The sequence below is a fragment of the Clinocottus analis genome, unplaced genomic scaffold (assembly GCF_023055335.1).
Source record: "Clinocottus analis isolate CAN_PGR_092001 unplaced genomic scaffold, fCliAna1.0.p SCAF_23, whole genome shotgun sequence".
Classification (NCBI taxonomy): Eukaryota; Metazoa; Chordata; class Actinopteri; order Perciformes; family Cottidae; genus Clinocottus; species Clinocottus analis.
The window spans coordinates 315,254-331,164 of NW_027175965.1; the positions used below are offsets into that span (position 1 = coordinate 315,254).

Below are 15,911 nucleotides of genomic sequence, written 5' to 3' on the forward strand. Positions count from 1 at the left end.
CTCTCTCTCTCTCTCTCTCTCTCTCTCTCTCTCTCTCTCTCTCTCTCTCTCTCTCTCTCTCTCTCTCTCTCTCTCTCTCTCTCTCTCTCTCTCTCTCTCTCTCTCTCTCTCTCTCTCTCTCTCTCTCTCTCTCTCTCTCTCTCTCTCTCTCTCTCTCTCTCTCAAAAAAGATCAAACAGAGGAAACCCTGTTCATTTAACGAGGATTATTTCATGTTTTTGGGATGATGTCAGAGTCATATTGCATGTGCTGGGCTGGCTGGTGTCTATTGACCCGTAGACGTCTTCTCCTGAGAGGTTGTGTACGATTTACAGGATGCAAGCACTGAGGAAAACCTGTGACTTATGATATTGAGCTATGGAAATACATTGAGTTGATGTAACGCTGCTGTTCCCACAGTGTTACACACACACACACACACACGCACACACACACACACAGAGGCAGTCTCTGTACTAACGTCATTATAATACAAATAACTCAAGAAAAGCTTACCGTATGTACTGTGCTACAGTGGTCTAGTTTAAGTTGTAAAGGGTGATAGTGACTCACTCCGAGCCTCTGCTTTTTGAGAGTTTTACAGTTTGGAGACTTTGTTGTAAAACTTCAAACAAATAATAGCAACAGCACCCGTGTCAACAACAGCCAGTCTCCCTCCAACTCATTCACAAATAAAAAGGCTGTAACCTACTTACTTTCACGTCTCATTTCTTAAAAGCGACTTGATTAAAATAAAAAGGGCTCTTAAATCAGAACTAATTAGTGGTCAAGAGACGAAAACGCCGCCACCGGGATGGAGCATTGACTGGATGGCTACAGACAGACACACAGACACACACACACACACACGGCTAATTTCAGCGCAATCCGTTTCAGTAGTTGTCCACAGTATTAACCACAGCGTTTCCTGTGAGTGTGTCCAATATGAAAGAGCAGGATGTGATTATCACTGTATCTGTTCAACAATCCATTGAGCTGTGTCATCAGACCATATGTGCATGCTTGTGTGCACACACACAAACACACACACACAAACAGCTCATTCATCTCAGAGAGAAAGCCACAGGATCCTTGATTTATCTTACCGCGCTGACTCAAGTGCACTAATCAGAGCCAGGGTTTGGCATGAGGCTGTGTGTGTGTGTGTGTGTGTGTGTGTGTGTGTGTGTGTGTGTGTGTGTGTGTGTGTGTGTGTGTGTGTGTGTGTGTGTGTGTGTGTGTGTGTGTACCCTGACACCTCTTCCTCTGTGTTCTTGCTGGTTAGTGTGGTGGACTGTAGGCTATGACACTGGGTTTGGGTGCTGACAGCTGGCACTATTTTTAGGCAGTGAACACATCACGTCAGTTTTAGTCCACTCAGCACTGCCAAATCCCAAACTATAATTTATGCGGCAAAATGATCCTGTCCTTGCATCCTTATTTGTTACTAACCATCAACAGCACGGGTAAGGCAAAACTAATTAATCTATATTCTGATAGGCGCTGGGTGTACTCCAGATAAATCATACTACTTCTTTATACACAAGGTTGAGATGTGCTGGTTAAAAGGAACAGTTTGACATTTTGGGAAACATGCGTATTTCCTTTCTGGCAAAGGGTTAGATAAGACTTCTGTCCAATAAATATAAAAGGTCAGCCAGCAGTCTTTTAGCTCAGGATGAAGACTGGAAACAGGGGGAAACGGCCATATACAAAAACTGTAAAAATGACCAGTTGTGCGTATTAAACAAAATAGATATGATGCGTTCATTAGTGAGCTTTAGAGGTCAGGCTGTTTCTGTCATCTTTTGGACTGATGCAGAGTAGCTGCTTCTGAACTTATGTGACAGGGGAATCAATCTTCAAACTATTCATTGGACATTTTAATAAATAGACTTTACAAAGCAGGTTTTCAATAGACGACAGGTTCAAAATGACTATATTCCATATGAAACTATTTTTAAAACTGTCTGTGTATTGCAAAGAAAAACATCTAAATAGTCTCTTTATCCCCAGGGAAATGGATGGAATATTCCCCACAATGTCCCCTTATAGCCAGCGGGAAATTCCTATTTAATAGCTTGCATTAGCTCAAAAACTGCATGCATTCATTGGAAACATCTCCTCAGACCAGCCTTTACCACGGTATAAATAAGCATGCAGATTCACAGAAGTGCCCTTTTACTTCCTGCTGGGAGTAGCTGAACATGACCGCCCTCATCATGTGACATGCTGACTGTCTCTTCTGCCGTCTACACGCAGGATTGCATTTTTTTTTTCCTCTGTTGTATGCATGTTTAAAAGCGAAAGAACACCACAAACTGGCGGGCACAGTGTACTTGGCTGTTAATGTGTATCCTGAGGGTTAACCATTAGCTCCATATCATATGACTAATATACGATAAGCAGGCAGAACATTGGTGTAGTACAACTAACCGCTGCTGCAGTCATCAGCTGAACTACATGTGCCACATTTTTCATGGCGCGACTCTACTCAACGCGTTCTTTTGGTTTTCCACCAGCTTAAGTTGTGGAATGTACCTGGGAGGGATGGCCCCAATTTAAAATCATCCTGCTGACCATCTTGCATTGACAGAAAACAAAAAAATGATTAAGAGAGAAGCACAAAATTGACATGGACTGGGCATATATAGTGCCATACACCTAAGCGGACTCAACGTATAGTCAAAAAGTGCCATTTACACTAGGGCCTGCTGAAATCTAATAAATCAACAGGCAGTAACTGCCCTTGCAGTCTTGCCAACATTGGGCGGATAGCGCGATTTCTTTTGAGTGGCCAGTTGGGGTTTCCATCTTTAGACCTGACTTGTTAATACACCGCTTACAAATCACTTTGTTCACGTTCTCTGGCTCTCCTTTTTCATTTTGCCTGAAACACAATAATTGGTCAAAATACTTTATTTTTACTAACGAGATCAGCAGGGAGCTAGCGGGGACACGCACCGAAGGGAGTATCGGCTTGTAACCCGACTTTTACGGTAAGCAGTTTGTTTCTCTTTCGACTTCCGGGTCACGACCTGGGAGGGAGGGGGGAGGGCAGCGGGATCTCAAGCATGCGCAAAGACGCCTTGTCCCGTTCCTAAAACAATTCACCGTTTACAAGCCGCGATGTCCGAATTATCAACCGAGTCGGATCGAGCTATCCAGGGGTGTTAATTGGATCGTAGTCGGACCGCAATTATTCGAACAAAGGTGTTTACATGAAAGGGATAATTCTATTTCAGTCCGATTAAGCCAGTAATTCAAATGCATGTAACCACGGTCAGTGACATGACAGCATCACATAGCTAGCGTGCTGCTACTTTTCAAATCAAATGTCCCAAATACCTGGATATTGATCTTACATGTCATTTAGCTGACGCTTTTATCCAAAGTGACGTACAATAAGAGCATTCAACCACAAGTACAAACTCAGAACAACAAGAATCAAGAAAGTACAATTTCTTCAAGTAGGCCAAACTACAAAGTGCTAATGGTAAGTGCAATTTAAGTGCTACTAAAGTACTACTTTCTTTATTCAAGGTACAGTCGGAAATGATGTATAGGAAAATAATGGAAAATAACGTAGGGTTTGACTATTGCTTTCACAAAATATTGGCACAATGAGATTTCTAATTATCAGTAATGTGGATATTATGACTAAAGACAGATAATGAAACGTCTCCAACAGTCTGGTTCATTCAAAAAATAACACTTCACTACAACTTAGCGTTTAAAACCAGGAAAAGACAACACTAATGCAATATTACAATATCCACATTCTAAATCAATATCAATATTTAAGGATAACAAATCCTTCATGCTGCCATCTCCATTTCCCTTCTTGTTTTTTCTGGTGAACAGTCCGCTTAGCAGTCGACCTGCTGCTCAGCGTGGTCGCATCCCTTCTTCTGCACTTTCACTACCTGACATATTATGGTCTGGGTATCCGTGGAAACCAGTGGGTACAATGTGTACTTCATGGACAGGTTACCGAGGGAACCAGAAACCTTCCACGCTGAGCAGCTAGTGTGTGTGTGTGTGCGTGTGTGTGCGTGTGTGTGCGCGTGTGTGTGCGTGTGTGTGCGTGTGTGTGTGTGTGTGTGTGTGTGTGTGTGTGTGTGTGTGTGTGTGTGTGTGTGTGTGTGTGTGTGTGTGTGTGTGTGTGTGTGTGTGTGTTTGCAAATGAGCAGCACACAACAGCTTTATTGGGCTCGAAACGTCCAAATAAACAGCCTGGGAACTCCCTTCTGGAGCGAGAATTAACATTGTTTTCTCGTCTACAGACAGGCTGTATGTCAGACAGAGGGGGGGAGACAGACTGGAGAAGGGGACGTCCTAGTTACGCTTATCCCATGTATATCCATCCTTCTGCACGTGACGGTATGGTATGCGCGTTGTGGTGAATTACCCCCATAGCCAGCGTTTCCCCATACATGTACACGGCTTACCAACCACAACAGCAGAAGCATGCATCACAAATAGAATCTGCTGGCTGATAAGGCCGCATCATAAAAACTGCTTTTGTACACAATGCCAACTGCTATGTCAGCACCAAGGGGGTGGAGACCGACAAGAACCCTTGAGACGGTTCCTAAAAGCCCCGAATCAAAAAGACGACGAGTGACCCCGAGGGTTGATATGCAGCTGCAGTCACTGGAGACTTGAGAATTATAGTTTTTATTTGTATGGTTTTGATGAAGAGAATTCAGGGTAAAAACTGAGCCAGTGCTAAAACTAACTAAAACGGATACTGGATAGACTTCAAGTGTATAAACAATCATTATGAAATCAGAAAGGCCATACATGAGCTGGTTCCAGCTACCAATGGGGCTTTCCTACTTTGACCAAAAAGGACCAGATGTTAAATCAACAAAAAGATACATAGAAAAAAGAAAGGAACAGTGAGTTAGGATTATGTCTTCAATCAAAATGACCATTTCCCATATGAATAATTAGCTTTAACCCTGATTAAAGGGGTTCTACATGGTTCATTCAGAGGATACTCCACATTTTGGAAAGTGCCTATTTCTGCAATTTTACAAGAAAACGTCATCACTCTCTTAACTGGGGTCAGAAAATGTTTTTGCAATATTATAGGGTCACAAGTAAAGACACATTAATGTCGGTCAATTGGGCTGAAACAAGAGATTTCATTAACCTACCTATAGGATCATATTTATATCTTCTTGCCACTATGATATCTTGTTTAACCCATATGTGGCCTATGGGAGAAAAACAGTAGCCTCAAATAAGTCTATTTAAGGGTCTGTGACATAAAACCCTTTTTAAAACACTTCTTCCATCTTGGCCTGCGGGGAAAACTTATACAAAAGGTTTCTGTGCTGGAGAATTCTGCCCAACCCCGGTGAAGAAGGGACGCGGTGGTTGATGAGGAGAAGGATGAAGAGTGTCGGCGTAAGGATGGAGTGGAGTGGTATAAGGAAGAGCTAATGGTTTATTGTCACATGGCAAACACACACCCGCCGGTTGTTATTCACTTGAAAGTGAACACACATACACACAAAAAGGGAACAAAAAGGTGTTTGATTTATTCATGCTTGATTTATTCGCTGTGCACCAACTTTGGTAGCTAAGGGAAGTAATGTTGCCGCAGAGGCCGAGAACCAGATCACAAAAACATGGAACTGAACCGTCAGAGGACACCGAGTCTTCGAGAGAGACTCTTGTTTCTGTCTTTTTCTGCGGGTTAGGCCACTTCTGATGTGTTGCTGCAGGTTGAATTTGGTTGTACGCTTGTTGGATAGAACTCATTTGCATTTAAATTACATGAAAAATAACCCCGCCCCCCGAAGAAAAAGAGAAATTCCCAACTGAGTGCAGATCAGTACATAGAAAGAACCACACATGGAAATTGGGACACGTCACATGGCTGTACGCACACACACACGGCTACAAAGACAAAACTGGCAACTGTTAAGTAGGCAAAGTATGGGAAGAAATACATAAGAATGGGAAAGTAGTACGTATGAAGTAAAAATACATTCATGTCGTCCAGGCAGAAGGAAAGTCAAAGCAAAAAAGACAAAGCAAGATCTGTGCGTCAGTGAATTGGGCTTCACATATTTGATTTATGATAATATACTTTATCTAATCACATTTCAGGAACTGGATTTAAGAACTGTTGAGGGGAAACTGCAATTATGCTGGCTCAGTTCTTATTCATGGTGTTAATCATTTGTTAATGATTGCTTTGCTGTTGGACTTTAAAAGCAGTGTATATGGTTTAGTTCTGGTTTCGGGCAGGTTTTTTTGGGGCTGGTTTCGGGCTGGTTGTGTTGCACAGACCTGTCCATCCACAGAGCAGATAGCATCGGTGCAGCTGAGGTGAGCGGATTTGGGAGCATGTGTTTAGTACACAGCAGGAGCCAAAGGACAGTTGGCGGACATCTCGGTTTTGGGACAGGGTCAAACGCGGTGACAAGAAACGTTGCAGTTTTTGTCAAGCGGTGAGAAAAATTATCATTTTGAGTCTATTGTACAGCTATGCAAAATCGTAACATATAGATTATTATTTTTATTGTAATCAGCCGGGTCTATTGAATGTGAAAAATGCCATTAAAAGATACCTAATGATAAAGTATATGGATATTTTGTGATCTCGAAACCTCTCCAGGGAAATCTACTAAGGTATTGTTGATGTCAAAAATGTAAATCTATGTGGCCAATGAAGGAATGAAATACTTGAAAAACATAATATTAAAGAAACAAATCTCAAAAATACAATATTGCCATCGGAGGTTCTGATCATTGTTGTGCAAAATTAGCCACAGTGAAGTGATACGATTAAAGATATAGATAGTATGAACAGTAATAATCAATATAATGGCGACTGCTCAACCCTCAACCCCAACATTATTTCAAATATCTTGTAATCGGTTGTCACCGCTAAGAAACCGAGCTAACAAAAGGGGATGCCATCCGTATAAAGTGTGGATCACATGTAACACACGCAGCCCTCAGAGTGACAGCAGACAGCCATCCAGCAGAGCTTAGTGTAATGACTGGGTTGGAAATGTACGGAACGTTCACCAGAAAAATTCCCCCTCTTCCATCTTCCAATTTTCCACGCGTCCCAAAGCCTGAATTTGTATCCCCTGGCTAATAAAGTAGCTGACTAATAAACAGTTGACAGCCTGACTCCTGGGAGACAGTGGACGGTGAACGTACACGGCAAGGCTGACCAAAGTCCCGCCTCGAAACAGTTTGTGAATCTGAGATGTCTGGAACTTTTCCGGTCTCCGAGTGATTCAGTTTTTACTTCCTGGAAAGAAGTTATGAATATTGACGTTGCTAAACTAAAGTAAAAAATGTGATACCATAATAATATGTTATCTTTACGACTGGTATGAGGAAACATAATGAAACAGAAGTGTATACAACACATATCTAGCCACAAGTCAAATATCTAAGAACATATCAGACTTCATTCAACACCTTTCTCTTGGTGAGAAAGGATGCCACATACTCATATGAGAGTTTAAAAACACAAAACTAGGTCACCAAGCCAGGTCATATAACAAGTGAAGACAGAAAACGGGTTCATCCAGGGTCACCGCATTGGTCTGACAGGAGCACAGATGTGATGGTGTGTGAATCTGAGAAAAGCTTGAGCGCCAAGCAGCTGGCTGGGTGGATACAGCTGTGAATGCAGAGGGGGGGGACAGGGAAGGATGAGGGGCGGGAAGAGAGGGAGGGGGAGCAGAGGAGTGATTCTGAGAGGAAGAGGAAGAAGACAGCTGTGTTCGTGGGTGTGTGTTAGCATCACGTCCCAAAGAATTCACCACCATCAATTAGATTCTGGTTACATTTTTGGGAACCATTACATATGACAAAAAAAATACTCTATTTGCTACAATGCCTTGCTAAAACAAACTTGGATTACTAATTAAAGTAATCGTGTCATTTCTGAACTCTACTACTGAACGACTTCCTTGCATGCTCTTACGGGTGTTTTTAGTTTTTCTTCTCATTGAAGTTTTGATTGAAGTTGAGTAACCAAAACTTTGACTACCGAGTAATGATAAATGTGCAATTCGTCCCACCCTAACAGCTTCTACGCAGCCAACATGAGAGTGCAGGAGATGTCAATCAGTACGTGCCACATAATACTGGAGAGAGGTCGAGAGTTCAATGTTTCTGCTGCAGTTTTGCACCTATTGGTCACGTTTGGATAAGGTTATGCAGTGTGAACTCAGTTTCCTTGACAGAGCGTCTTCGTGATGTATTCCGTTTCTACACCGGGATGTTTTATTTAATCCATTACGTCCGTCGAGTGTGCTCATCTCGCAGTGCTTGGACCGCCATCCATTCACCTCCTCCCACGTGTGAAAATATCTCCCTTCTCTCCCATCATTAAGCGCCCTCCTTCCGGTGCTCTTTGTAGGCTTCCTCACGCCTCTGTCCTCCCGCTGCTCCCTCCTCTCCCTCCCCATCTCCCGGAGACGTGCGTTTACACAATTTTGTTAATTAAGAGAGACATCCGCCTTCACACGTGGGACATATCCAAAGTACCGTGGGCTTCTGCAATCATTGTCAAACACGTCTCACTCACACCTACAAACTGCCCCACAGCAGCATGCCGTGTGCAGGCCAGTGGCCTCAGCTTTTCACGCCGGCTGTGAGATGCTCAGAACCAGACTACAGTCTGACTAAACAACAGGAATCCTCTCACCAGAGCATCTAGTGCCACAGATCATGAAGTCAATGAGACGCTCACACGAATGGTGAATCAAGGAGACACATAGAGCAACCCTTTCATGGTTTGAAGTCAATGTAGCGCTGCAAATAACCATTTCTGTTCATCATCTGATCAAAACTACTTTATGGTCAGACCGTTGGGCAAAGACCGAATAAGCACAGGAAGCAGACACTATTCGCCCAGTGAACAGCAGACCAAAACCAGTAACACAATCAACTGGCAAGACGTGAACGTCATGGAGTTAGTGGGGAGTTTTTAGGAGGCTTTCAGAGCCACGCAAAACAGTCGGGACGAAGTAACACTGGAGAATGAACTTCCATTCACTGTCAAGTTTTTAAAATGTCAGAAAATAGAGTAACACATTATATCACAGAGCTCAAGGTGAGCCCAACTGTCCCGAACTCAAAATGAGAAAAAAAACAAGTCTCACATTTGAGAATCTGAAATCTTAGAGAATGTTGGACATTTGTATTGTTAAATTGCTTAAACTAGTAATATATTACTCTAATTGTCATTTTTTTCTGCCTATCAACTAATCCATTAATCATTTAATGCAAGTACAAGGGTTGACTACTGGGATATTTAAGGTGTTTTAAAAATCGCCAAAAAGGACACATGCGCAAATATATCTTTAAAATCCAATATGTCCATTGTAATGCAAGACAACACAAAGCGAAAAGCAGCAGAGATGCTTCCCTACGAGTCAGCAAGACCTTGATATACTGTATGCTACAATCTATAAATACCACAAACAGGAGTGGGGATATCGAACACCCTTGTCTGAGTCCGATGGCCACCTGATGCCAAGAATGCAAACAGTATCAAATGATTTCCACATAACCCGGGTTCCCCACTCTCCAAACAACACCTCCCTTAGGACACCTGAGGGAACACCGTAAGAAGGCTTTACAAAATCCCCACAAACGCATGAAGGGAAGCAAACACGTGATACCTCTTAAGCTCCAAAAGCGTTAAAAAAATGTGTTAATAAGAAACCTGCTCACTGCTCTGGATCTGAGTTTCCACAATTAGTCTGAAGCCTCCTCTGCATTTAACAGCTGACAGACTTCAAAGTAAAAGCGAGAGTCTAGCCAGCCGTTTAAAGCCGGTCCTCTTTCCTCCACCTCGCAACACTTCATCCCCGACCCGCCTCTCAGAATGGCCTCTCAGGAGAGACGACTGCCCGTCAGCCTCTTGTTCTTCGGTCAGACATGGCTGCTCCAATCCGCTGGCTCACCTCAACCAGACAGACCGGAGCACAGCGTGGCAGCATCCTGGCACTCGACACACACGCACACGCACGCGCGCAGACACACACACATACACACACACACACACACACACGCGCGCACACAAGCACACATACACAGCTTTAATTCAGACCAACACTTCCTACTTTATGCGTGTCTGTGTGTGTGTCGGAAGCTGGTGCGTTAATAGAATGTTCCTCGCTTCCTTTGTGATGTCTCACCAAAAGGCAGAAAAGAATCAAACGGCATGAAGCTTCATTAGATACACTAATGCTGCCTTGAGTATTGCTCATTATTAAAATGAAGCGGTTAGTAAGAAAGTACTTTAAGTGATTAGTTAATTGGTTTACAGCCTGTAGCTATAATCTGAGGGCTGACAAGATGATAAAAAATGACAGAAAACAGGAGTTTTAGATTCTCATATGTGAAAAATGGCGGATTTTCTTTATCCTATACGATTAAATACCTGTTTGTTGGATTGTCAATCAAACAAATCTGAAGACATTCAAACTGTTATTTATCATTACCATATATGAAACAAGCGATCACGGAGCCAGTGAATGTTAGTTGGCCGACAACTGTAATCTCTGCTATTGAGCAGTCAATAAAGTCACATGTGACGTCAGACAGCTTCTCCTACTTAAGACATGAAACAGTCAAATATGTACAATGTCTGACAATAGATAGCCAGTCATCTGTAAAACTCAACAGCCAATCAACGGCTTTACATCACATCGTGCGGACAATAATCCGTAATCTCACATCAAGCAGCCAATCATGTGTAATCTGACAACAACCAGCTAACATATTAATCTCATCAGTGGATTGAGGGGATTATGACGGGCCATTAGCAAGCGGACCAGAGCGCGCTCTGCTTTAGCAAAAAGACAACGCAGAGGTGGACTGAAACAGGTTGGAGAGATTAAGACTAAGACTTTGAATTTGACATACTTTTACTAAAATCAATCCTTGGATGTACTTCATTGGGACTTCTTGTGGTGGATTTTCTATCTTAGTTTTGGACATTCCCAATAAAATTTGAATTGTATTCTAATTATGTATTTTTAACGGTTTTCATTTTTTTTGTAAATTTTCTTCGAATCTTGAATTTTCCCTCTCCAATTTTCTTTCCAGATACATCACATACAATGTTAGGGCTTAAAAAATAAACAATCAATAATCATAATTGATTTGTTAATCAACAATAGACATCTTTTTTCCAGTTTTGGGAAATTGAAAGGACGTTACAGATTAATTACTGGAAGAAAAAAACAAACAAACATGAATTAACATTGAACATACTCAAAATTGCCGCCCTATGGGACCAGTTATAGTTTTCTTGGTCTGACCATTCTTCTATCTTAAATGTTCTTGCCACTGAATCAAATGGCAACATCCAAAACATACAACTTTAATCTTTTTCTGATAAATAAACAATAATCTTTAGTCTTGCTTCCATCCAGTCTCTCCATCCATCTTTCTGGGAACACAAATTGACAGCTCAATAGGATATATCCTCTCAATTACTAGTACTAGTAAATGCCAGAAGGTAAAAAAAAATTTAAAAAAAATTAAAACTGAAAGGATAACATGAATAAAAGATCCATTGAAATCCTGTGTTCACAATATTTTCCAATCCTTTTTAATCACAGACCTCATTTCTAGCATTATGGTCATGTTACATTTGACGTCTGGAGCCCAAGAGTGATGTGCTTCTATTAAACACTGAGGTCAGCTGGAGGAGTATCATCTCAAGGAGGGTGAAGCCCACACGCGCACGCGCACACACACACACACACACACACACACACACACACACACACACACACACACAGCTGCTGGTTGCCTCTCTGGTTACAGCAGCTTGTGATGGCCAACACCCCATAAAATACAGTATGTCAGCTATGACGCTTGTTCAAACAAATATTTTAAAAAAAAACATTAACTCCATGTTCAACACACAGTCAAACCACATCGTAATATCTCATTTGAGACGTGGAGCTGAGGTAAACTCACTGATATATCTGCTGTAGCCACTTCACAAAGAGCAGCAGCTCGTGTTGGACTGATTTAAGCGATACAATATATGTATTTACGCTACCCTATGAGTAATAGAAACGATAGGAGGCGAATATATATATATATATATATATATATATATATATATATATATACATACATACATACATACATACATACATATATATATATACACATACACACACACACACACACACACACACACACACACACACACACACACACACACACACACACACCGGCTGATTCGTGTGTTCCTTCTAATCAGACAGCAGTTGGAACAAAAGATAGGTTAAATGGGCACAAAGAGACATGCTGTGTCAGACAGTCAGTCAGTGAAACCCCGGCTCTCAAGTCTCTACCCCCGGATCCTCCACCCTGCTACCGGGGGTCCCTGTCGGGCTTCTCTTTCAAAAACAGGGTGTGACACTCCCCAAAAAAAACTCAAGATACAACTTTGCAACTTGCCAGTCCAACGAAAACAACGGGAGGGAAAATGCTGTCGCTCAGGTGTTATTTAAGTTGATAAGTAACCGGGCCGTAACCCTAACCCCCCGCCCCCCTCCATCGTCTGTCTCTCCCATTGTTCCGCCGCTGTCACCGCCGTGAAGGTGCACCGCGGATTAGCTTCAGCTCTATAGCCTCGCCGCTAACGAGGCAGGCGGCCAGTTAGCGTTCACGTTAGCCACTCGCCTTCGCACACAAAGCTAAAAAAAAAAAAAAAAAAGGTAACACGGCACCTTTTGACACACACACGCGCGCGCGTACGCACACACACACACACACACACTGACTGCTGTGTGTGCGTGTGTGAGTGTGTTGACCGGGCCGGGACACGGCGCAAACAAGTCCAACGGTTGGTCAGCAAACAGTTTAGGGACGGTGAACGTACCCAGAGCTCCGTTCCCCAACTCATCGCGGATTCCCTCTTGACTTCTCCCGTATTGGACGCAGATTTCCCCGCTCAGACGCTTCCCAAGCCGCCGTTGGTACTCCGGTCCTTCTGACTGACTAATGCCGACCAACACACACTCCTCCTTCTTCTCCTCCTCCTCCTCCTGGTCTCTATCCGCCTGAATCAGCAGGGCCGCCCAAAACCAGGGGCCCTTTGGTTTATTGGTCAGGCCAGCCAAGTGGCTTTAGGCTCTGATGAAGATGATCAAATACCAACAAATAAAGACAAAAATACAATACAGGAAAAGCTGTGATCGTTCTTTAAATAATTAGGTGATTTAAGGCTCCCAGGACAACAACAAAAATATCAAAAAACTGCAGTAGTCATCATATAAAATTAAAAAACATGTTAACAAAGATGCAATACTTTTATGAGATTATATGTATTATTAATCTAAGTAGGCCTAGTAATATTCCAGTAATTCCATACATGTAAATTAACCATAGCAGTGCCAAGGTTGTACTTTATGACCGTTACTGATTCAGTTTTATATTATTTTGTTGCTGTGATTTCTGTTTGCTCAATTTCAACGCAATTTCAAGTTTACTTTTCAAAGTGCTATAGTGTAAAAATCATTCAGATTAACTAAGGCCGCAGGCTGTGTTCTATGACTTTCTATTACTTTTCATCATTCAAATATGTATGAATTAAATAGTTTTGTCATTGAATTAGTTGATCACTGTCTTTTGACCTCTCCAAGAATAACCAGAGGCGGACACAATGTCTACTTTTACTTCAGGTCAGTAGTGTGTACAGAAAGTGTCTTCTCTCCTTCTGATGCAAATGTATTTATCAAAACACATCTGCTGTTTATCAAAATCAAATTACCCCCCATAAAAAACATATGTGATCGCTTAAATGGTCATAAATAGGAAGGGACATCATTGAGAACATCTCTTTTAATTCAGGTAGAATAATTCATATTAATGAGGAGACATAGCCTGCAGCACATTATTTCACTGGGATGTGGGGCAACTTCGTTTTCATGTTGCAAATGTTTTAATAATCAGTCTTTGGGCAGAACCCCTACTTAGTAATTGGTGAAAGAACAGTCCCCTCTAGTGGCAAGGATATATAATTACAGTTGAGTCTATAGATCAGGTTCACACGTAAGCCATATTCAGTGCATCGGCTACAATAAACACATTAAGAGGACGTCACAATTATAAGCAAAGTACTGCCATTCATTATTCCATTCCAGAAAAATCACAATATAAATATGAAAAATAATTTAATAAGTATCTAAAATATGACAATCTTGGATGTGCAAAGGTTCACAATATGAAGTGTACATATAATTGGGGGAGGGGGGTTGATGATGAGGACAATATGGATAAAAAATGTTTACATGATTTTGTGGCATTTTAGTACTGATGAACTGCAGCCTCTCGCCAGAGGAGAGTGGCTCAAAACAAGCGTGTGCAGGATGAGAGGGGTCGGCCACAATCTTTCCTGCCTCAGGGTTCTCAACAGGCGTATACAGGCCCTGGAGGGAAAACAGATTGCAGCAGATCACCCCCTCAAATGAACGAAAAATACATTACAGTCTGTCTTTGTCCTTGGCAGAAGCAGCAGTAAACCAGATGGTGATGGAGGAGAAGAGGCTGGATCAGTGATTGCAGTGTAGAAGCGCACCGTCAATGTCTTGGGCAGGTTGATCTTTGAGCCAGATGGAACCCCACAATGGCTGGAAGGATAACAATAGGATAACAATTCTGTTTCACCCAGTTCTTGAAAGGAGCCGCTCCTAATGTCAACTTGGATGTGCAAATATCCATCAATCGTGACATCATCTTATCAGGTAAATCTCCCATTGGCACGACACAGCAGGCCAAGTCAATATATTCAGCCACACATCGAGACGTTACTGTTGGAAATATCTTTGAAAGACAGTGACTTGGGCGCTTGAACATACACTCCCAAGGTCAAATTCATGGATGAGAAACATGTACTTTCTGTTCCTAGAGTCAGACCTAAACATGGAGAAGCAGCGTTCAGCTTTTCTGCTCCACATATCTGGAGCAAGGTCCCTGAAAGCTGAGACCCTCAGCTCCTTGAAATCCAGGTTGAAAACTTTTCTGTTGCCTTTAATTGAACCAGACTCAATTGCTGCATATCACTACTGCATTGAATTTCTTGAACTGCACTGCAACTTTTATTCATTTTATTTTTATTTTTTTTTCGGACTGTTTCAATGTTTTCTTAACTGTTTTTAAATCTGCTTCATGTTTTGCTTTGAATGGTTTTATGTAAAGCACTTTGAATCGCCTTGTTGTTGAAATATGCTACACAAATAAACTTGCCTTGCCTTGCCTGGCATTGCTTTACACATTCATGGACTATCCACAAAATCGGCTGCTTAACACGCGCGCGCGCGCGCGCGCACACACACACACACACACACACACACACACACACACACACACACACACACACACGCTGCTTTGCACCAATCACTTTAGAGGCAGTTGATGTTGCCATAAATCATCTAAAAAAAAATGAGCCACCAGAAAATGATGGAATCCCCTGATGTTGTTTGCACTATTGCTTCTGTTTTACCCTGCAAAGTTTGTTCTCAGGAAGATTTATACATAAATTGTACCTTTTACACAGCTCAACTTAAAACCGAGTCACACTTTTTTTGGCATTGTCATTACCCCAAAAGGTTATAGGAAAATGTCTCAAAATGTATTAGTAATGTCAAAGATATTGCATGTTTTATTCAGATTAAAGACCCATTTTGTGTTTTTTACAATGAGTTGTTTTACAAGCTGTTTGTATCTTAGTTTCCCCCTTTTTTATTTTATCTTAATTGTTTTACTTTTTTAAATCTTATATTATCTACGTATTTTATTTCTTATTGACAATTTATGAAATGTGTTATATATATTATCTTTTTTTTTTTTTAAAGACACAAATCTAACCGGCATGCACTGTGGAGCGACCGTCGGTGATCGATTCCGCG

The 15,911-nt window shown here is 41.8% G+C and overlaps 1 protein-coding gene across 3 annotated transcripts in view; it reads right to left on the reverse strand.

The window, feature by feature from the left end:
* Positions 1-13,052, reverse strand: part of fnbp1l (formin binding protein 1-like) — a 132,077-nt gene extending 119,025 nt beyond the window's left edge. For 2 of the 3 annotated variants that reach the window (XM_068589735.1, XM_068589734.1), the window contains exon 1: positions 12,884-13,050. In XM_068589735.1, the coding sequence (XP_068445836.1) occupies positions 12,884-12,907 (24 nt within the window). In that variant the 5' untranslated portion in view covers positions 12,908-13,050. Of the gene's footprint in view, positions 1-12,883 lie in introns of all 3 variants that reach the window. The other variant, XM_068589736.1, reaches the window with a different exon arrangement.
* Positions 13,053-15,911: the final 2,859 nt, after the last annotated feature.